The sequence below is a fragment of the Tamandua tetradactyla genome, chromosome 4, assembly GCF_023851605.1.
Source record: "Tamandua tetradactyla isolate mTamTet1 chromosome 4, mTamTet1.pri, whole genome shotgun sequence".
In the NCBI taxonomy this organism is placed as follows: Eukaryota; Metazoa; Chordata; class Mammalia; order Pilosa; family Myrmecophagidae; genus Tamandua; species Tamandua tetradactyla.
In genome coordinates this window covers 88,841,659-88,863,909 of record NC_135330.1, presented here as the reverse complement: position 1 = coordinate 88,863,909, position 22,251 = coordinate 88,841,659, and the positions used below count along the sequence as shown (strand labels likewise).

At 36.7% G+C, this 22,251-nt stretch overlaps 1 protein-coding gene and 2 pseudogenes across 1 annotated transcript; 2 read left to right on the top strand and 1 right to left on the bottom strand.

The window, feature by feature from the left end:
* The first annotated feature begins 3,456 nt into the window (after positions 1–3,456).
* LOC143680353 (olfactory receptor 2H1-like) lies at positions 3,457–4,386 on the top strand. The gene has a single exon (XM_077156832.1). It carries the CDS (start codon positions 3,457–3,459, stop codon positions 4,384–4,386), a length of 930 nt encoding a protein of 309 aa, XP_077012947.1.
* A 9,775-nt stretch (positions 4,387–14,161) lies between these two features.
* On the top strand, positions 14,162–16,426 carry LOC143679137 (zinc finger and BTB domain-containing protein 1 pseudogene; annotated as a pseudogene).
* Positions 16,427–19,298: 2,872 nt separating this feature from the next.
* Positions 19,299–20,188, bottom strand: LOC143680352 (olfactory receptor 2T11-like; annotated as a pseudogene).
* Positions 20,189–22,251: the final 2,063 nt, after the last annotated feature.

The following is a 22,251-nucleotide window of genomic DNA, read 5'->3' as shown; positions in this document are numbered from 1 at the left end:
ATATTTAACATGCACAAGTTATCATTGTGCCTTTCTGGGCCTTAGAATTCTGAACTGTAAAATTAATTGTAGATTTTTGCATTAAAACACATATCCATACATCCAAAACATTCATAAATATTTTTATGACTGAATTTCAGAAATTTTATTGTGTACTGTTTCATTTAACATATTACAGCAGTAGACTTTAAATCCTACATTTGGAAAAGCATGAAGGTGGATTTTTTAGTAAAATGTTTTAAAATATAAACCCAGAGTTTAATTTTTCCATATATATTCTCAGTTAGAAACAGGGTCAGTTTTAATGAAGCTATTTATTACTAAATACTATTCAGGCCTATTTAGAATTGAAATACATATGTTGATCTATTCATTAACCACTACTTAATAAATAATTAAACATTTCTAGTGTCATGATCTGTTGAGAATAGAAATAAAAGAGGTAGGAGACAGAGAGAGAGAGAAAGAGAAAGAGAGAAATAGAGATTGTGTTGATTTTTTACTATAACCATTAGAATGGAATGGGTGGCTTCTGCCATGTTTCTAGTGGATTGCTATGTCTGGGAAAATTTAACAACTAGTTAGGAACAAATTTAATATTCTGTTTTTATACTAAAATAAAAGTCAAACTGATTAAAAATTTAGGCATAGAAAAGGAAACTAAAGACAAAGTAGCTAAAAGTAAAGATAAAGTTTTATCTAAACTATTTGATAGGCAATAATGAAGATACTGTGCAAGAAAAATTTGATTTTGAATAAAGGAAAAATATCTGAGAAGAAAGAGCAGCAAATCATATTAAAATATGTTTTATTAAGCAGAGCATTTTTGTGGGCCACATTTAAACAAAAACAGATTAAATAAAGGTAATTTATAACAATATCTTACAAAGTAATCACAAAAGGATAAACATATCAACTTAAAAAAGAGACAGCACAAGGAAAAATTTCAGTGCAGAAGAATTTGCAAATAAACATTAAATTCAAAAGAATGCATAAATAATGAATGTGCCAGTTAAACCAACAATGAGGTACCTGCCTCTCTTTAACTTACCAAATGGAAAGAAAGAAAAACCAATGATCATCAGTGATGTTGCAAGTAAAATAAAAAACTCTCCCAGGTACACTTATGGTTTTGTGAGATCCTTGATGGAAAGCAACCTGAATGCATGAACCAAAATAGGTGCACTACTATTTATAATGAAAAATGTAGTCACAGATACATATGTGAATTTTGCACATGACTATTCATTTCAGCATTGACTTAGGTTTGCAAAAATATTGGAAGCCTATATTCAAATTAAGAGGAAAAGTATTATGTTAGCTTTACCTAGATGGAATGTTATGAAACTTTAAAGGTCACTGGCTTGAATTTACTTTTATTTAAATAAGGAAGTACTAAACCCATAGTATTTTAAAAACAAAATCACAGATGGACAGCCTGAAAATTTTTGCCCAAATTCCACAGTTTAGTACTATATCACATTATAAGCCAGGCTAGGTAGGTAAACTAAATAAATGCAACTGTAGAAACTGAGAAAACTTAACATATAGCACAGCCTGAGGAGAGAGAATGAACATTGTTTAATTAATTCAGGGATACCTTGCAGAGGAAAAAAATAAAATGAGTTCAGGAAAATAATCTTGAGAAGTTAAAACAGAGAAGCTGAGTTCATGCAATGTAACTGCAGTGCACATTCACTTCTGCTTTCCCCACACATGCCAGCAATTTTTGCTGATACACTTTTTTTTGTATGCTGTATGGTAGGGTCACATTTCATTATTTTTCCATGTGGGTATCCCATTATTGTAACACCATTTGTTGAAATTTTGTTTGCTTTGTTTGTGTTTGTTTTTGGAAGTACGTGGACCAGGAATTGAACCAGGGTCTCCTACATGGCAGGTGATAATTCTACCACTGAACTACCCTTGCACAAGTTGCTGATACACTTTTATAGCAAGATTGTTGCTATTTGAAACTTTTGCTTATGTGTGAAATGATTCTCCTCTGGTTCTTGCATCTTCGAACATTATCTTCTATTATAATACCCTGTTGTTTTCCTTTGTAGAATTTACTGTATGAAATTGTTGACTTTTATGATTTATTTATTTGATCACTTATTTACTTGATTTTTCTGTCTTTAGGGCCTGTGAAATCTATAAAATCAGGAATATCCTTTTTCTCATTCAAGTGCATGCTAAAATCACAGCATAATGCCTGGCACATGGAAGACAATGAATAAATAAGAATGAAAGTGTTATTGAACACAGATACTACCAAGTAGCATTCTTTAAATTTTTGCCTTGTTTAACTACTTTCATAATATAATTTTAACACTTTATGACTCAAATTTTTTACTTAGCAGCATAATTTGAGCCTACATTGTTATTTATTTCCTCTAAATTATTTAAACATTCCTGAAGAGAGTAAATTAATATACCATGAAAACTTCATCTAAACCAATGTCCAAAGGCAGTATTTACCTAATGTCTTTGTGTCACCTTTACTTCCTGGTCATAAAGCAAAGCCTTAAATAATTATATATTTCATAGTTTTGAAATTATTTTTCATTTCAATTTTTTAAAGATGTTCTTTGGTTGATATTTTTTATTATACTGAATTGATTATTGAGAGTAAAATTAACGAATATTTGTAGGGGAGAAATTAGATAAAAAGTATGATAATTCTGTTCTACTAGTCTTAGTAATACTTAGTGTCCTGTGATAAAAGTTAGTAGACACTATTATAACTTTATCCCTTTTAACAGTAAAGTGGAAGTTATTAGAACTCTTTTGTAGATGAGAATAGTGACTAGATTTTTAAGTTGTTTACTGAAAGAAATTTAAATGAACTTACTTGTGGTAAGAGAATCAACTTAGGTTTGCATTATTAAAAAGCTGCCATGTCTCCAATGCCAAGGTGCTTCTTCAGCACTCAAAGAATGACGTTACTACAGGGTCTCATTTTGATTCTGTGTAACCAGTCACTGTGAACAGATGTCCTTGTGTGTGAGATTATCTCATTATACATGTCCCCATTAATATGGTAAAATATTGTAAAGTAATACTCTCTTACTCTTTGGGAAAATATATTGGAAAAATAAAATGAGGTTAGCATTTTATTATAAGTATTATATAAAAGATACAACATATTTGACTGAAAGAAAAACCTAGGAAGAATATGCCAAGTGATCTAAAGTAATCAGGAGGATTTGACTGGAGGTACTGAGATTACAGATTTTAGAGATAGATTCCAAGGGTTAGTATTTTACTAATGCTTTTTCAGTGTAAACAATATGAAAGAGAGATTATATCATATTGGCTTAAGTTAAGAGAAACTTTTCACATATTCTGTGCCTGGAAAGATAATGTTGCCCTCTCTAAGCAAACAGCAGCAGAGCCTTTCTACAAATTCAGTTTATACAATGTTTCTTGTAATTATGTCCAAACCCAATAGGAATGACCAATGAAAGTTTCCCAGTTGGCTTCATCCTTCTTGGCTTCTCTGAATGGCCCCAGCTAGAGATGTTTCTCTTCTGGATTGCCATAATTTTCTACACCATGATCATCCTGGGAAATCTGACCATCATCTTGCTCTTTTGCATAGACCCTCACCTCTATACACCCATGTACTTCTTTCTTAGCAATCTTTCCTTTGTAGAGCTCTGCTTTACCACAACCAGTGTGCCTCAGATGTTGTCAAACTTTTGGGGGCCAGATAAGACTATCACCTATGCAGGCTGTGTCATCCAACTCTTTGTATTCCTCTGTCTGGGTCCTACAGAAGGCGTCTTGCTGGTGGTGATGGCCTTTGACCGCTATGTGGCTGTCTGCCACCCACTACGCTACACCATCATTATGCACCCCCTTCTCTGTCAGAAGCTGGTAATCATGGCCTGGCTCTCTGGCCTGGTGGAAACGCTCATCCAATGCCCCACCACACTCCTGCTTCCCTTCTGTGCCCACCACCGGGTGGATGACTTTCTCTGTGAGGTCCCTGCACTCATACTTCTGGCCTGTGGAGACACATATTACAATGAGTGGCTGATGACCATCTCTGCTGTCATTCTCACCATCATACCAGTGGGGTTGATTCTAACTTCCTATGGTTACATAGCTCAAGCCATCAGAAAAATCAAATCAGAGGAGGGAAGGCAGAAGGCCATTGCCACCTGCTCCTCCCATCTTCTTGTAGTCTTCATGTTTTATGGGACAGTGGCAATGGCTTACATAGACCCTAAGGGTAACTTTGCTTCAAAATATGGCAAATTCTTCACCTTCTTCTATTCTGTGGTCACGCCATTGTTGAACCCTCTCATCTATACATTGAGGAACAAAGAAATAAAAGATGCTCTACAAAGACTATTGAGGAAGGAGATCAGCATATGATAAAACAGATAATTTTTCTTTTGAATAAGAAAAGGGACTTGGAAATTTTTACATCAATCTATATTCTCTTAAAGAGTCCAAGGATAGCCTTTCAAATGCCTCTATGAATATGTGGATTTCGCTTAAATATGGTATAATTGAAAACTTACTTCTTTTCTTTATTATTTAACATATCATTTTATTAGAAAATAAAATAGTGTAAAATCACATTGTCTGGCATTTAATAAATTCTCGATGTGTATTTCATTATGGGAAAATGATCGTTGCAGAGTTCACTTTTGAATAACATAACATTTCTCAAGCAACATAACAGCAATAAGACAAACATCATAGAACTAGCAAATAAATAAATTTTGAATTATATTATTTGATTTTTTAAATAAAATAATAGAAAGAACTGTGTGTCATGGGTTCTTTATTCAAGACTGAAGAGAAGATAATTACTCTGGAATTTCCTAAATGCTTTGTACATGTGAAAAAATTTAATTTTTAATTTGACTTTAAGAATGAAAACTAAAATACCAAGAAGACAGTTTGTAGGTACTTTTTTAGTGCTTTAATCTCCCTGTATTTGGAATTTTCAGAAGATGACATCACCACAACATGATGCTTCTGAAATAATTCAACCCAAATGAAATGTAGGAACCCACCATTTGAGATAAATAGATCTCTAAATTTATCCCAAATCTCATTTCATCTCCATAGAATTAAATATATGCTAAAGTTAGTGATTTTTTCTATTAAAAAATAAGGGTCATATTAAATTAACTCAAAACTTGTATAAAATTTCTAATTACTTTATGAATTCTCTGCGTTATTTCCATTGTTAGGAAATTGTAGAGCTATAACTCTGCTTAAATTTAAGGAAATTTTTGATATGGGACTCAGATATCAAAAATGGACATGTAACAATTTTGCTTAATAAATTGAGCTGGAAATTTTAATTAAGGTTCATTAAACCTCTTCTTGACCTTTGTTTTGTAAAAGCACCAATAGTACTTACAAGAATAAGACATCCATTTCCTGATTTGTCACATTTTAGATGATTATGAGATGACATTATAAAAAATTGGTTATGACAAGCATCTGGGTGGCAGTGATGTAAAAATGTATTGAATCCAGATGGCTTAATGCTAGAGCTAGAAGTAATACTATTGAATTGAGATGCTGGTAATCAGGATAAGTAAGAGGATACTGAGGAAACAACTATAGATTATCTGTTGTACCTTAATGCACAGCACAGATTTTTTTGGCATAAAGTCTAATCCATGTGTTTGTGACTCTCTAAGGCACATATATTCTACATATAGGGTCAGTACTCCAAGATTCTTTGGAATTTAGGACATCATCTCCTTTTCACATGTGTTCCTATGACAGGGAAAGAGAGGCCTGTAAAACCAAACAAAACCAAACAATTAAATTATTGTTCCTGGACATTATGCACTCTGCTTCCTATCATGTTTCATTGACCAGCAGATGGCTATTTCTAACTTTAACTGGGCAGAGTTCTACAATCCTTTATATGTCTCTGAAAGTAGAACAGAAGTGTGTATCAGTGAATGCCTATCGCATGGATATAGGTGTTTTTTTGACATAAGTGTAGAGCCTACAACACAAAGAGGGATGAAAGGACTCAGCCAAAGACTTGGAGAGGGTGTGGAGTGGGGAAAAAGGTGGTCTCCCCAATGTCCTCCAAAGGGCATTTGGAGAGAGGCAGGCCTCTGCATAGGCCCTTGGAAAGAGTGGGACTGCTGCTATCTAAAGCCCTGAAAATAAATCACTCCCAGACCTTGAAATCGAATGGAATTTGCCTTGTGCATTTTTGAACAGTAGATTTCTGCTTTAGCAGAAGCCAGGAAGCACCTTTTTCTCAGAGTTTTGAGGGTCACCTCTGAGATCCTAGGTTCTGGTTATTCCATCTCTGTTGTTTGATTTCCTAGGCACAGGTATAGAAACAATGTCTTCCTACAATATTACCTGTGGGTTAGCTCAGGCTTTCTTTTTTACCTTTTTGGGCATCCAACTATGTTTGAAAAATAATCTATCATTCTACTATAACATTTGTTAAGATGAAATAGGGAAGGCAAATCCAAGTAACCTGATGAAACTTGAGAAAGACAGCCTCTATGTAAGGAGGCAGAGCTTTAATATCAGCCAATTAGAAATAGACAACTTATGAGTATCTGTCCACCAGAAAAAAAACAAATAAAGCAATATAGCTTAGATATTCAATCAGAAATATTTTCCTCACTTGCTTTTGCCTTTGCTCTATATAAGCAGCCCCTTTCAACACACAGTAAAGCTCTTCACCAACTTTTTTTGTGCTTCCTAAATTATTTCTTACCCATAGACTTCAAGAAAATTTAAAAGTTGCATCATTCTCATGTTTCTTATAATCTGTGATAATAATATACTACTATTTATACATAACTATATGACATTATAAACCATGTAAAGATAGAGGGGTTTTTTTGCACTATTCTGTTATCTATCCCTTCATTCAAGACTGGGTGTTCAATGAAATTATATTAAATACTTCGCTGAAAAATGTAGGCAACAAGTTCTACCTCTGTATTTAATGTTGAAATGTAATCTAATGATTGAAGCTTTTCAATGGCATAAGACCTTCCATAGGAGTTTTTACTGTTACTTTTTTCTTACATAACCCTCTACTGTGTGAGTCTTGTGATTTTGACCTCTAAGAGACTGTTGTGTTTTCAAACTTCTTCTATATACCTTAAGGTACAGCCTTAAGGGTGTACCTAAAAATTAAATTTATTCTGACAATTATCACATTATATTTTAAGTGCACTTTTACACTGTAGATATTTGGCTGAGATTAAATGTAATAACATGTTTTCCCTTTATACATATTTCCAATTGCAGGAATAGAAATGAAGTACATAGAACTAAGTCAAGATACATGTGTAAAAAATTCTGTGTGAAATAAATGCATGCATGGAAATCAGCTGTTTTGAATGTTTTCATTAATAAATAGTGACTGATTCTTAACAAAGTTCTTTTTGTGTTTCAAAATATATTTTATTCCCATTAAAACAGAAATACCATACTAACTCTTAACATCTCATAATTTGGCTTTAAAACCACTGCTTTCCCAACATTTGGAAAGATAAGTGGTTTTCCTTAGATTTTCTTGACTTATCAGAGGATTTAGATTAGTCTGATGATGTCATCACTTCTCTCTTGCATCTGCTAAATTTGTTCAGATATCAACTAACATTTAGGGACACATGTTCAGCTAGCAATGCAATGATTCACCAAATTTATTTTCCAAAATAACCATACTGTATTATTCAAAGTTGCCAAGTACCATCTGAGAAACTGCTACAGATTGTTGGAGACTAAAGAGAAATAAGAACTAGATGGAATGTGGGATCCTGGATGGGATTCTGGAACAGAAAAAGGACATTAGTAGTAAAGCATAAAATACTTATTTCCTGGTTCTGATTTCTGTACTGTGAACACATAGCATGCTGATTTTAAGTGAATATGAGTGAGGAAATCAATGAAACTCTGTACTAATTTTACAACTTTTCTATAGTCTAAAAGTAGTTCAAAATAAATGATACAATTCAGCATAGGATTATGTTTGTGATCAGGAGTATGCAGTTATTGGAAAGAGCCACTAAAGGGCTCTGGAGTGCTGGTAATTATCTATCTATTACTGTTTAAGGCTATTACACTACTGGATTTTAAAGTATTTCCTTTGTGATAATCATTTGAGCTCTAAGTTCTTGGTTCAGCACTTTCATGTATTATCTTTTAAAGCCATTTATAATGTAATGTCTCTACCTGAAGCCATTCTGTTGCCTCTGTCCTTAACTTACAAATGTCAATTAGTGGGCAGGCCATGGTGGCTCAGCAGGCACAGTTCCTGCCTGCCATGCCCAAGGCCTGGGTTCAAATTCTGGTGCCTGCCCATGCAGAAAAAGTCAATTAGCTTCCTAAAATTCTTTTAAATTAATCCTTGGCTGTGGAAAACTGGTACAGTACATTTTAATTGATGCTCTTGCAAATGTGTCAGTTGATCTCTAGCAGGTGAAGCTTTTACTTTGCCCATTTTGCACAACTTCAGAGTCTGGGAGCCCAAGAATGGCAGGATATTATTCCTATCTTGTATCTACCACTTCTTTGACACCAGGAATATGAAACTTGGGAGATAGAGATATCTACTTACATGATATGTTAGTTAGGGTTCTCTAGAGAAACAGAATCAACAGGGAACACTTGCAAATATAAAATTTATAAAAGTTTCTCACATGACCACAGGAACTCAGATTCCAAAATCCACAGGGCAGGCTGTGAAGCTGATGACTCCAATGGATGGTCTGGATGAACTCCACAGGAGAGGCTCACCAGCCAAAGCAGGATTGGGACCTGTCTCCTCTGAGTCCTCCCTAAAAGGCTTCCTGTGATTAGATTAAGCATCAGTTATTGTAGAAGACACTCCCCTTTGGCTGATTACAAATGGAATCAGCTGTGGATGCAACTGATCTGATCATGATCTAATTCTATGAAATGTCCTCATTGCAACATACAGGCCAGCACTTGCCTAGCCAGGTAAACAGGTACCACAACCTGGCCAAGTTGACACATGTCCCTGGCCATGACACATGGTATTATGTTTAAGTAAAATTTATTAACAGAAATTATTTAGCAATTTAAAATGTCCATATAAGTGAAAAAGACTTATGACATTTTAATAAAATAGATTTTATCATGAAAGGGAGTACTATATATCCATTTCAATAATTGCTAATATGGTTTAATAATATCTTAAATATTCTTGTTAAAATTCCAAACGGAAAAATAAAGAGCATATTAAACATTTAAGGTAAATCTTATATAAATTAACTATAAATAAATGTGATCAAACAAATAATTCTTTCTCCTGTGTGGTAACGTTTTGGATAATTTTTTTCAATTAGTTTATAAAATGAAAGTCTGAAAGTTGCTTAAGAAAGATATTAAGAAAATAAAACTATTATTTCCTAATTGCAAAAATATATCTGGATAAAAACAAGAAAGAAAATGTAGTCAAATTATCTTTCAGCAGCACATCAAATATTTTGCACATAGGTTTTTACATAGTTTCATTGTATTTTTGAACTACTTCTACTATGCTTGTAATGTATAAATGAGTTATAGCTTATAAAGCACTATATCTAGTAGAAATTATAGCTCCAAAGAGTACAGTGATGAGTTTACAATAGTTAATACCCCCCACTTTCTCTAATACATAACCTGATAAGGGCATAGTGTTCCTGGAAACATTCCTACTTAACCAACGTGGCTGATACTGTGATGATTCAAGGAGTATGAACAAGTCTGCTGGTTTGAAAGGATGTTTATACCCTAGAAATGCCATGTTTTAATCTAAATCTCATTTCATAAAGGCAGAATAATTCCTATTCAATATTGTATATTTGTAACTGTAATCAGGTCATCTCCCTGGAGGTGTGATTTAATCAAGAGTGGTTGTTAAACTGGATTAGGTGATGACATGTCTCCACCCATTTGGATGTGTCTTGATAAGTTTCTGGAGTCCTATAAAAGGAGAAACCCTTTGAAGAATGAAAGAGATTCAGAGAGAGCAGAGAATGCTGCATTACCATGAAGCAGAGAGTCCATGAGCCAGTGACCTTTGGAGATGAAGAAGGAAAATGCCTCCTGGGGAGCTTCATGAAACTGGAAGCCAGGAGAAGAAGCTAGCAGATGATACTGTGTCCATAATGTACCTTTCCAGATGAGAGAGAAAATGTGACTCTGTTCACCATGTGCCCTTCCACTTCAGAGAGAAACCTTAAACTTCATTGGCCTTGTTGAACCAAGGTATCTTTCCTTGGATGCCTTTGAATGGACATTGTTATAGACTTGTAATTGGGACATTTTCTCAGCCTTAGAACTGTAAACTAGCAACTTATTAAATTCCTCTTTTTAAAAGCCATTCTGTTTCTGGTATATTGCATTCTGGCAACTAGCAAACTAGAATAAAAGTAACCCAATTAATATGTTAAACTGCTTCTGTATTGTCTGACTCATTCTTACATGATCTGAATGTCAACAATGAGTCCTTATTTGAATGATTGAGCTAATAGAGAAAATGGTGCAGAGCATAATAACTAACACAGAAAACCATAGGCCAAGACAGAATTCAACTATAGGATTACATTTAATATTTACACAAAGAAAGGAACTCAGGCACAAAGCACTTAAGTGATTTGCCTAAAGCAGTAAACAGTAGAGTTGGCCAATGTCTGTCACATGGGAAGGCATGTGGCTGGCATCTGTTGGTTCCTGGTTCTATGGCCTTTAACCTCTGAATCCAGTGACTTTCTCTTTAGGCATCTGTGGGTTCTGACCTGACTGATCTGAGACAAAACCCTGGGTTTCATCTCTCAACTTAGTACTGCCTGGGGCTTGAGTTTTCTTCTCTTCAGTTTCTAGCTATTTCTGTGAGCTCTTGCTTAACACCCAGGTACATCTGTTGGCACTCTAAGCATCTCCAAATGTCTGCATCTATGTTGACTCTGAAGCAATTGTGCTTTTTCCCAAGTGTCTCCCCTTCTAAAGAACACCAGTAAACTACTCAAGAACCACCATGAATGGGTGAAGTCGTATCTCCATCTAATCAAATGCCAGATCCACAGTTGGACATGTCATATTTCCATGGATTTAATCTAATGAAAAGTTCACACCTACAATGGAGTGGCTCAATCTCCATGAAAACAATCTAATCAAAAGTTTCACCTTAGGCTATAGGCCTGCCTCTGCAAGATTGGATCAGTAAAATAACATGGCTTGTCTGGGGTATATAACCAGTTTCAAGCAATGCAAGATTTATTTTAGTTTCCTAACTGCAAAAACATATAAAATATTATCGGTTGGCTTAAACAGTAAGAATTTATTTTTTTTTCATGATTTTGAGGCTAAGAGAAATCCAAAATTGAGGCACCAATAAGGCAATGCTCTCTCCTCCAAAGACTGGTATTCTCAGGCTGGTTTTCTGTAATCCTTGGTTCTTGACTTTTCTGTCATATGACAATGAAATGATGGTGTATTTTCATTTCTCCTCTGGTATCTGTGATATCTGGCTTCTTTCTGTGATTTTTTCTTTATAAAATCTCCAGTGGCAGAATTAAGGCCCAACCTCATACAGTGGACCACAACTTTACTAATAATAACTTCTGTAAGAGATACTATTTAGAATGGGTTCACATCCATAGGAATAGATTAAGATTAATAAATACTTTTTTCTGGAAACATAATTCAATCCTCCAAAATGCTCATTACAAAGACAGGTCAGCAAACTAAATAAGTAAGAAAGAAAAATATATAAGGCTCAGGTACAATCACAAATGGCTAGAACCTGAGGTATAAGTTATTTATTGAATCAAGAGGAATTCCTGGTAACTGTGCCTAGAAAATCCAGAGGAATGCTAAGGAGCCAGAGTTCAAAGGTACAGTTCTTAATCTCAAGGAGCAACAAAAATGCACAGTAACATCCTCAGGAAATCTCGGTTCTAAGAAGCCCCTCCCTCCTTCTTAGCTTCTTATCATTGCTTAGAAGAAAGTAAACTATGGCACAGAAAAGATAAGTGAAATGTCCAAGGCCACTTAGTACAGAAATAACAAAGTCAAGGTCCAATTCCAATTGTTTCAAATCAAAGCAACAGGTTTTAACACCACTCTAAATTGCCTGTGAATTTTAGGACATAGGTGTTCAAATATAAACACCAATTAAGCATGACTAGAGAAAACTCAAACATATAAAACAATCACTTCAAGGGCAGACCATCACTTACTGGTGACCTCTCCACTTTCTCAATGGTTTCTATTTTCTTTCACACTCAAGGACTATCCTTCTGAATACCTTTCTATTTCACATGTATCAATAATTTTCTCTGTATTGATTGTTCCCTTGAATATATTAACCTCTGAAATATCTTAGAATAAAAGAGAGAATAAACCTGCTCTAGCTTTTAAAATTTTTGTGTGCTACCTCAGCATCTATTGGCTAAGCTACTTGCCTCTACACTGAAATTTGGCATGGTTAAGGAGTATTTCCCAGCTCTGGGCCAAAAATCCTTCCAGAAGTCATATGTGCACCTGCCGCCATGAAAAACACCACTCATATAACACCCCAAATCTGCAGCTGTTCCCAAGTGATAAACTAATGAATCCCACTGGTCTTGGATCCCCTGTCCTCTTCTTTTCCCACAGTTTTGTTTGAAATTAAACAGTCCTTGATTCCCACCAGAAATCTGAAAACCCCCAACACTGGACCACCATAAAAGGGAAAACTTACAAGCCTCTCTTACTCTACCTGTGTGCTCCCCATCTGCTGGTTGAATCACCTGAGCTGATGATATCTGCATCAACCCCTCAAAGCACTCCACTCTTTCTCTGGGTTCTGTGATTAACAAACTATGTTTTCTCAAGTATTATGGCCTCAGACTCCCCTTGGGTCTAACCTGGCTTCCATACAGACTCAAGTTTAAAATGAAACTTAACAATTTGAAACAAAACTCCACTGATAAATGCCCTTCCAGTTATGGTCTCATTCCTCTGCTTCCATTTACAAAAAAAGGAAATCACTCAAAAACATCATTTAGATCGTCCCACGTGACCCTGCGCCTGGTACCCGGAGAACGGTGGCCACTGGGGCCAGGGTGTGTGTGCGTACGTGCGCACCCGCTGGCTTAAGTGACAGGGCGGGTGTCTGCACGCGCTTCGGACGCTGCTGTTGCCGCCACGGACCACAGTCGTGACTTTCTAGGCGGAAGTGTGGGAACGAGCCTCAGCGTCACTGGCTCCTACACACAACCGCGTGACCCGGGGACTTTCCCCAGGGCGTGCAAAAGCACAGGCACCCTCTCATTTCTGGGGTGAGGGTGGGGGCTGGGAGGGATGCGCCCGTTTATTCTCTAGGAGAGGGGTTGGCGCAGGGAGCCAGGGAAGCTTAGCCGCGGGAGCCTGGAAGGGGAGGCGTGTTGGGCTGGGTGGGGCATGGCAGGGGAAGTGACTCAGGGCCAGAGGCGGACAGACCCATGGAAGGCAGGGTGGGGTGAGAGTAGCGCAAAGAATGGAAGACCCCAAACGGACCTGTCGCGGAAGGGACAGGGCGAGGGTGCCGGCGCCCCCGGAACAACAAGGGCTTATGCGAGGGAGGACTGAGCCGCTGAACCCTACTGTGAAGGCGTTTTTACATCTGGAACAGTAGGGAAGCAGCATCCTGCCCTTGGGGAGTCGGGAGGAGCTCAGTCCCATCCAGCTGTGCAAACAAGAGGAGGTCCCAAGCCTACCCTTGGAAGAGGAGCGAGAGGGGTGGTCAAGCCGCCGCCACCGCGCCGGCCCCCGCGGTGCGGGTTGCGCCAGCCTCCCCGGAGCCCGACGCAGAAACTTGTTGCAACAAACAGGCGACTGCGGCTGCCCCTAGCAGCCAGCCGCTGAGTGGGTGTGCGGGCGAGAGGGAGGGAAGGCTGGCGGACGCTACAGCGAACTGTGGACAGACCCGGAGTCTCCCCGTAAGCTGGGCGGCTCAGTGCGGTGCGGCAGGCGTGGCTGTGCGGCAGCGGAAGTCCTTTGTTGCAGCGCAGTCCCTGGCAGAGCCAGAGCCTCTCTGCGCAGCCAAGCCCGAAAGCTGCTCGCCGCCGCCACTGCAGCTTGCGGCCCCTTCGCCTCAGTCCGCCTTTCCCGCAGTTGGTTTGCCTTAAACTCCCTAAAATCTCTGCAGCCCTGGTCGTTGCTGTGACCGGTCTCTAATTAATAGAAGATGGCAAAGCCCAGCCACAGCAGCTACGTCCTTCAACAGCTAAACAATCAAAGGGAATGGGGTTTTCTCTGTGACTGTTGTATTGCAATTGATGACATTTACTTTCAAGCACGTAAAGCAGTTCTAGCTGCTTGTAACTCCTATTTTAGACAGCTTTTCATGAACCATCAGGATAGTACTGCGCAACTGAATCTCAGCAACATGAAAATTAGTGCTGAGTGTTTTGATCTCATTTTGCAGTTTATGTAGTTAGGAAAAATTATGACTGCTCCCCTCTAGTTTTGAGCAGTTTAAAGTGGCAATGAACTACTTACAGCTATACGATGTTCCAGACTGCTTAGAAGACATACAGGATGCAAACTGTTCTAGTTCAAAATATTCATCTTCTGCTTCCAGCAAACAGAACAGTAAAATGATGTTTGGGGTAAGAATGTATGAAGACACTGCTAGAAATGGCAATGAAGCAAATAGGTGGTGTGCAGAGCCAAGTTCAACAGTATATACACCACATAATAGAGAGCCTGATGAAGAGTATTTACAGTTAGGTAATTTTCCTGAATCATTATTTGATGTGTGCAGAAAACGTTCTGTGTCCAAATTATCTACTCCAAAAGAACGCGTGTCACGGCACTTTGGACAGAGCTTTACATGTGATAGCTGTGGATTTGGCTTTAGCTGTGAAAAATTATTAGATGAGCATGTGCCAACCTGTACTAACAGACATTCATATCAAAATACAAGAGCCTATCACAGAATAGTAGATATTAGAGATGGAAAAGACAGTAACATCAAAGCTGAATTTGGTGAAAAGGATTCTTCTAAAACATTTTCTGTACAAATGGACAAATACAGAGGAGACACAAACCAGGCTGCTGATGATTCAGCCTCAACCACTGGAAGCAGAAAAAGTGGCACAGTAGAATCAGAAACAGCCAGTGAAGAGAAAAGCAGAGCTGCTGAGACAAAAAGAATCATTATCAAGATGGAGCCAGAAGATATTCCTACAGATGAACTGAAAGACTTTAACATTATTAAAGTTACTGATAAAGAGTGTAATGAATCCACTGACAATGATGAATTAGAAGATGAACCTGAAGAGCCATTTTATAGATATTATGTTGAAGAAGATGTCAGTATTAAAAAAAGTGGTAGGAAAACTCTAAAACCTCAGATGTTAATAAGTACTGATGAAAGAGGTGGTTTAGAAAATATGAGGCCCCCTAATGACAGTAGTCCAGTACAAGAGGATGCTAAAAATGCATCCTGTGAACTATGTGGACTCATAATAATGGAGGAGGACCTGTCATCTCATTATTTAGCGAAGCACATTGAAAATATCTGTGCATGTGGTAAATGTGGACAAATACTTGTGAAGGGCAGACAACTTCAGGAACATGCTCAGAGATGTGGAGAACCCCAAGATTTGACAATGAATGGATTAGGAAATGCTGAGGAGAAAATGGACATGGAAGAGAATCCTGATGAGCAGTCTGAAATAAGAGATATGTTTGTTGAAATGTTGGATGATTTTAGGGACAGTCATTTCCTGATAAACAACATCCAGAAAAAGCAGTTGTTTAAACATTCTGCTTGTCCATTTTGATGTCCTAATTGTGGCCAATGTTTTGAAACTGAAAACTTTGTGGTTGAACATGTGTCCAGCTGCCTAGACCAAGATATGTTTAAGAGTGCTATTATGGAAGAAAATGAAAGAGATCACAGATGAAAGCATTTTTGTAATCTCTGTGGAAAAGGATTTTATCAGCGGTGCCACTTAAGAGAACACTATACTGTTCATATTAAGGAAAAACAGTTTGCTTTTCAGACGTGTGGAAAGCAGTTTTTAAGAGAACATCATTGCGACTGCACAATGATATGCACAAAGGCATGGCCAGGTATGTCTGTTCCATTTGTGATCAAGGAAACTTCATAAAATGTGACAATGTTTGGCATATGATTTCTCATTTATCTGCTGGTGAAACTATATGCCAGGTCTGCTTCCAGATATTTCCAAATAATGAACAGTTGGAGCAGCACATGGATGTTCATCTGTACACATGTAGAATATGTGGAGCAAAATTTAATTTGAGAAAAGATATGAGATAAGATTATAATGCCAAGCATTTGAAAAGAACATAAGTGATTTTCTACCATACTAATGTTTAGTTGATAGCAGACAAAACACCAAAGCAAAGGATATGAGCTATTTAGTAACTGATTTTATAACATGAATTGTTGGAAAAAAAATCAAGGCTCTTTATCTTTAATATTTTTGTTTAAAATCTTAGTATCTACATTTTAGGAGTTATTAAATGTTTACTACCATTTTGTTGTTTCTTAATAAAATTGTTTTTAGTTTGTCTTAGCTATGATTAAAATTACTTTTAATTGTAGACTACAAGTGGTTGTTACCGCTCAATGACTATTAAACTTCAGTTTTTTATTAATAAGGTGATGACTTCACTATTTCTACATGATTTTTGTTTATTTGTTATAAAGCTGACCTGTTAAATTTTTTTGGTCCCATTAAATTTTAAACCCTATATCATTGGGCATTACTGTTTAAATTTTTTTGTTTTAATTTTAAATTATTAGTTATTTGAAGCTATGCCATTTGCTTTTAGTTTAGTTTTCTTTATTTTTTCTTTTTTGTTCAGTTGAATGGTGATTTAGCCACTGTTTATTCCCCTTATTATCAATGAAATTGAGTTCCTTAAATTGACAAACTGCAGGTTAGGTGCACTGAACCTAACCTTGAAGGTTGACATGGGCTCAGACTTGGCCTGAAAAGATTGATGGACCTGAGGAAATTCCTATAAATGAATATTTCCTATAATTGATAAAATATTATCATTTATTAATCACATTTAAAACTTAAATTAAGTGTAAAACCCAATGACTTTACCCACTCAAGAAATTAGTGGGGATAAGCCATTTTGTTTTGTGATAAATTTAACTATGATAGTTAATTAAAAGGCATTAACTTGTATTCATTTAAAATATTTTAATTTAAAATATGCTGATTTCTAAAGTGTTAGTTTATCAATTATTCTTGTTTATAAATAGACTTTAACAGTTCTTTAGGAATATGACGTCTAGAAAAATGATTTTTCACCTTTAAAATCACATACTTTTGGACTTTACTTTGAGATTTGAGAAAGCTGCCATATATATTGATACATCTAATAAAATAATTATAAATCTGGTTGTTCTATAAAAGTAGAGTGTGCAAAAATTTTTTGTGTTTTATACTACCTAAGATTTGAGAAAATGTGTTGTGGCCAAATGTAGGTATTGCAATGCCTTTTTTTTTCTGTAAAGAACTACAAATTTGAGGACTATAAAATAATCACATATAAAAATGAAAAAAAAATCATTTAAACCATTCTTACCTTGCTCAATTTCTCTCCCTATATTTTCCATTTTGAATATTCTTCAAGCATGATCCCCATTAAAATTGATCTCCTTAGGGTCACACATGTTCTCCGTATTGTCAAATTCAATGGTCAAATTGAAGTTCTCATTTTAATCCGAATATAAACTGCATTTGTCATAAGTGATTATGCTCTCTTTTATATACATTCTTGTGTCTGAGGTTTCACCTCTTGTTACCTCATCAGAGTCAAACTGTTATCTCATGTGTTTTCTAACTTACCCCAGTTGCCTCAGGGCTCAGTCTTAAACCTTTTATCTTGCCTACCTGATCTCAGCTAATCCTGTCTTTAAATATTCTTTCTATTCTGAGGACTTCCAATGGATTTATTGACATATTTGCATACATAACAAGCATGGCCAATTTATCTTATCAACAACTAAATTCTCATTCCCACTCATTCAAACCTGCCATTCTAAAACTGTCCAAAATTTCAAAATTTGCAAATTGCATGTTTCTAGTCACTTGGTCCCAAGTCATTGAGTTATCCTTCATTCCATTTTCTCTAAACATGCACCCAATACATATGACAAATCCTGTTTGGCATTATACCAACAATCTGCCACTACTACTCTACCTTCACCTAGCCATCTTCATTTTTTATCTTTGAAGCCTCCCAAATTGTTTTCCTATGTCTACCCCTACTATCTACTCTATTCTCCTCCCTAGATACATAGTAAACTTTTTAAAAATAAAGTTTTAAAAAGGTAAATCTCATCATGTCAAATCTCTACTGAAAACTCTCTGAGGGCATCCTATCTCACTCAGAACAAAAACAAAATGTCTCCAAGTGCTGTGATATTATTACAGAGTAGGAAATTGTGCTGTTTTTTTTTTGCATGATTTGTTCTTGATCTATCCAGTCTAGTACCTGCTATTACAGGAACACAGAAGTTAGTATTGTGGTTTTCTCTCATGCTAAGTATTGAATATCATATTCTTTTTCAATAAATGTGCAATCCTCAGCTATTCATACACTCATAGTCGGATTAATGAAGTCCACACATTATTTATTGTTTCTTATTTTTTGGCAGTACTCAGCACAGGAGATGAAAAGAAGACCTTATAGTCCATAAGATAGACAGAGCTGTAAGATAGATATAAAAACAGAGCTTGCAGTCTGTTTAGTGCAATTTCAAAAATGAAACATGATTAATATTGAGTGATTTATTTTCCCTGCCATTTGTGGACTGGTATTGTTATAGCATTTCTATAAAAGTGTTAGCAGATCTTTTATACCAAGTGTTTGCTAGTTTTGGAGGTTTTTTTTTTAAATCTTTTTGTTTTGCTTAGAGGAAAAAGAGTTGCTTTGAACACTAGTATATGATCCCCACAACAAGGCAAGAAAAAAAGAACAGATGAAACAGATGAAAACTTTAATGAATAAATTTTGTTAATTAATAAATTTTGATTGGCAAAAATATCTGCATAGCTAATGAAATATCTCCTCCCCCTCAAGGAACAATAATCTTAATTTCTAATAATTAGTATCCTGAACCTTCTTAGTTTCCAATAATTAGTAATCTTTGATAGTTGATCAAATATTACATGAATAAATAGGACCTACATGAGAACTTCTTTGGGGAAATATTGATGATGGAAGACCTCTCTATCACTTGGATGGAAGACCTCTAAGCATCACTTAGCAATTTCTCATCAGGTGACAATGGTGCAAATATCTTTTCAATGCACCCATGATTCCTTCTTTTTGAGGCTGTAGATGAGAGGTTTCAGCATCTGTGGGAATATGGTAATCAAGACTGACACTACCTTATCCTGCTCAAAGATGCATGACTGGGCAGGATATAAGTGTAGAAGGCAGCTCCATAGAAAATTCTGACTACAGTCAAGTCAAAGGAATACATGGCAAAGGCCTTTGTCAAAACCTCAGAAGAGTGCATGTGGTCAATAGTTAACAAGGTGAGAGAGTAGGAGGTGGAGATGATAGATATAGGAATGAGCAACATGAATACACAGCAGATGTACATCAGAGTTTCACACAAGGATGTATCTGCACAAGCCAGTCTGAGACCTGCACAGATCTCTCAGAAAAAATGGTTGGTGTTGCAAGAGCCAAATTAGGGGATATTCATATGATAGGGATGAACAGAAAGCCAGCAAGAGATTCACCAAACTAGGCACTGATAACAAGCAACACCTTATGGTTCATTGGGACTGGATACTTAAGAAGGTTACAGAGTACCATATAATGGTCATAGGCCATAAGGTCCAAGAGAAAGAACTCTGAGTGAATAATGGTCAAGTTCAGGAGTATCTGGATGCCACAGGCCATAAAGGAAATTGTCTTCTCTTCCAACACCATGCCATCAAGGAGATTTGGGAGAGTGGTGCAAAGAAAAATGGTATCCATAATGGCTGGCTGAGCAGAAAATGCATGGGGATCTGAAGGTGGGAGTCTGCCTGAATCCAAAATATCATGACCATACTATCAGTTACAACCATCAATAAAATAGCAAGGATAACTGTAAAGACAATGCCTGCATCCATGCTCTCCTCTCCAGAAGCCCCAGAAAGACAAAGACTGGGGGTGAAGTTCTATTCTTCATTTCCATGGGCTATGGCAGATCCAGGGGAGCAGTAAGCCACAGAGACAAAAAGGAAAGTGTGTGATAGCATATTCAATATGGTAGAAATATATGATGGAGACATCACCAGAGAGAGTACTGGAAGGGATCATATTTTCCAGGGCAGAAAAATAGAGAAAAACAAATAGAACAAAAATTATCACATTATGAAACAGTGATAATAGCTGTAGTTTCCCTTTTGGTAAAGACAATAACTTTTAAATATGTTGTTCATTCTGTTATTGTAGTTATGGTAATTGCATAATACATTTGACATTTGCAATAAAAGGAGTAATTTTGTTTCCATACCTTCCCTGTTCTTTTTGTATTTCTGACATCAAAATGTTGTCCAATCAATAGAAAAGTTAAATTCATATTGGTTGGTGTTGGAAATAAGAAAAAGAATTCTAAGAGCAAAATGAACTCATGATGCATTGTGTTAGTTAGGGTTCTCTAAAGAAATAGAATAAACAGAGAACATTTGCAAATACAGAATTTATAAAAGTGTCTCATGTGACAGCGGGAATGCAGAGTCCAACATCCACAGGGCAGGCTGTGAAGCCAAAGATTCCAATGGAGGCTTTGGATGAACTCAACAGGAGAGGATCACCACCACTGGGCCAAGTTGACACATGAACCTAACCAAGACAGTCCACCCTTATCAACTTGGAAGCTATACATACCTCCTTAAACCATACCAAATTTCTAAATAAAAAAACAATAAAACACATTTTTCTTTCACCTGTCTTGCATAACTGGAAACACATTAAATCTCTCCAGAATAGGGTGCAAATCTTTGGGTAATAGTCATTCTTAAACTTGGTATCTTACAACTTAAATAGTATAACCTGAACAAAACAGCATTACAGTTCTCATTTCTGTAACTGATCATGTGGGATTATTATCTTTGAGTCCAGTCGGAGTAGAAAGCCATTCATAAAACCCCATTTTTAAGATTCTGTTTCTTAAGACCTCACCCCTGGTACCAAGATGTATTAGTTAGGGTTCTCTAAAGAAACAGAATCAACAGGGAACACTCACTAATATAGAATTTATAAAAGTTTCTCACATGACTGTGGGAATGCAGTCCAACATTTGCAGGCAGGCTGTGAAGTCTATGATTCCAATGAAAGGTCTGGATGAACTCCACAGGAGAGGATCAACAGCCAAGACAGGAAGAGCCTGTCTCTTCTGAATCCTCCTTAAAAGGCTTCCAGTGATCAGATTAAGCATTACTCATTGCAGAAGACACTCCCCTTTGGCTGATAATAAATATAATCAGCTGTGGATGTAGCTGACATGATCATGATTTAATTTTATCAAATGTCCTCATTGCAACAGACAGGCCAGCACTTGCCCAACCAGACAAACAGGTACCACCACTTGGCCAAGTTAACACATGAACCTAACCATGACATGCATAGTCCCTTCAGCCCCTTCCTCAATGTCTTTGGCAGGTCCATGGACCTAGATATGAACAAATTGCCATACTACCTAGTATTGTATCTTCTGGATGGCAAATGAAAACACCCCAGGTAACTAGAAATATTGTCATAATCTGCCTCTGCTGATAACATCTTCCTCTACCATTTTCCCACCCTGTCTGATGCACGCAGCTGCACATCAAAGGAGGATAATGCATCAATATCCCAGCAATCTGTCATATCCTAAGTCAACAAGCCCCTTTGTTACTATAGTCTTGTTGGTACAATTTTTTCTTTAAAAGGTGCCCCCCCAAAGTGGGAGTTGGAGAAATTTTTCTAACTTCCACAGACCTTTGTGTCAGTGGCTCCCTTCTGCTTCTTCTTGCTTTCTCTTCCCCAACAAATCTGTTAAGCTTTGGCTTGCTGTCTCATATGAAACCCTTAACAACTCCATGCCTAACATCTGGTGCCAAAACCCTGGACAGAGGTCAAACTGAGGTTTAGCTTTCTTGCTCCTCTGGTTGTGGAAACAGCCTCCCAGTCATGTCATTCCTCTGGACTGGCACAGTCATTCAGGTTTCCATGAGATTTATGGCTTGAGTTCACCAACTCAAACCATCTAGACAT

What these genes read in the sequence shown, in the direction of transcription:
- LOC143680353 (XM_077156832.1), top strand. Translation starts at nt 3,457, where the DNA reads ATGACCAATGAAAGTTTCCCAGTTGGCTTCATCCTTCTTGGCTTCTCT.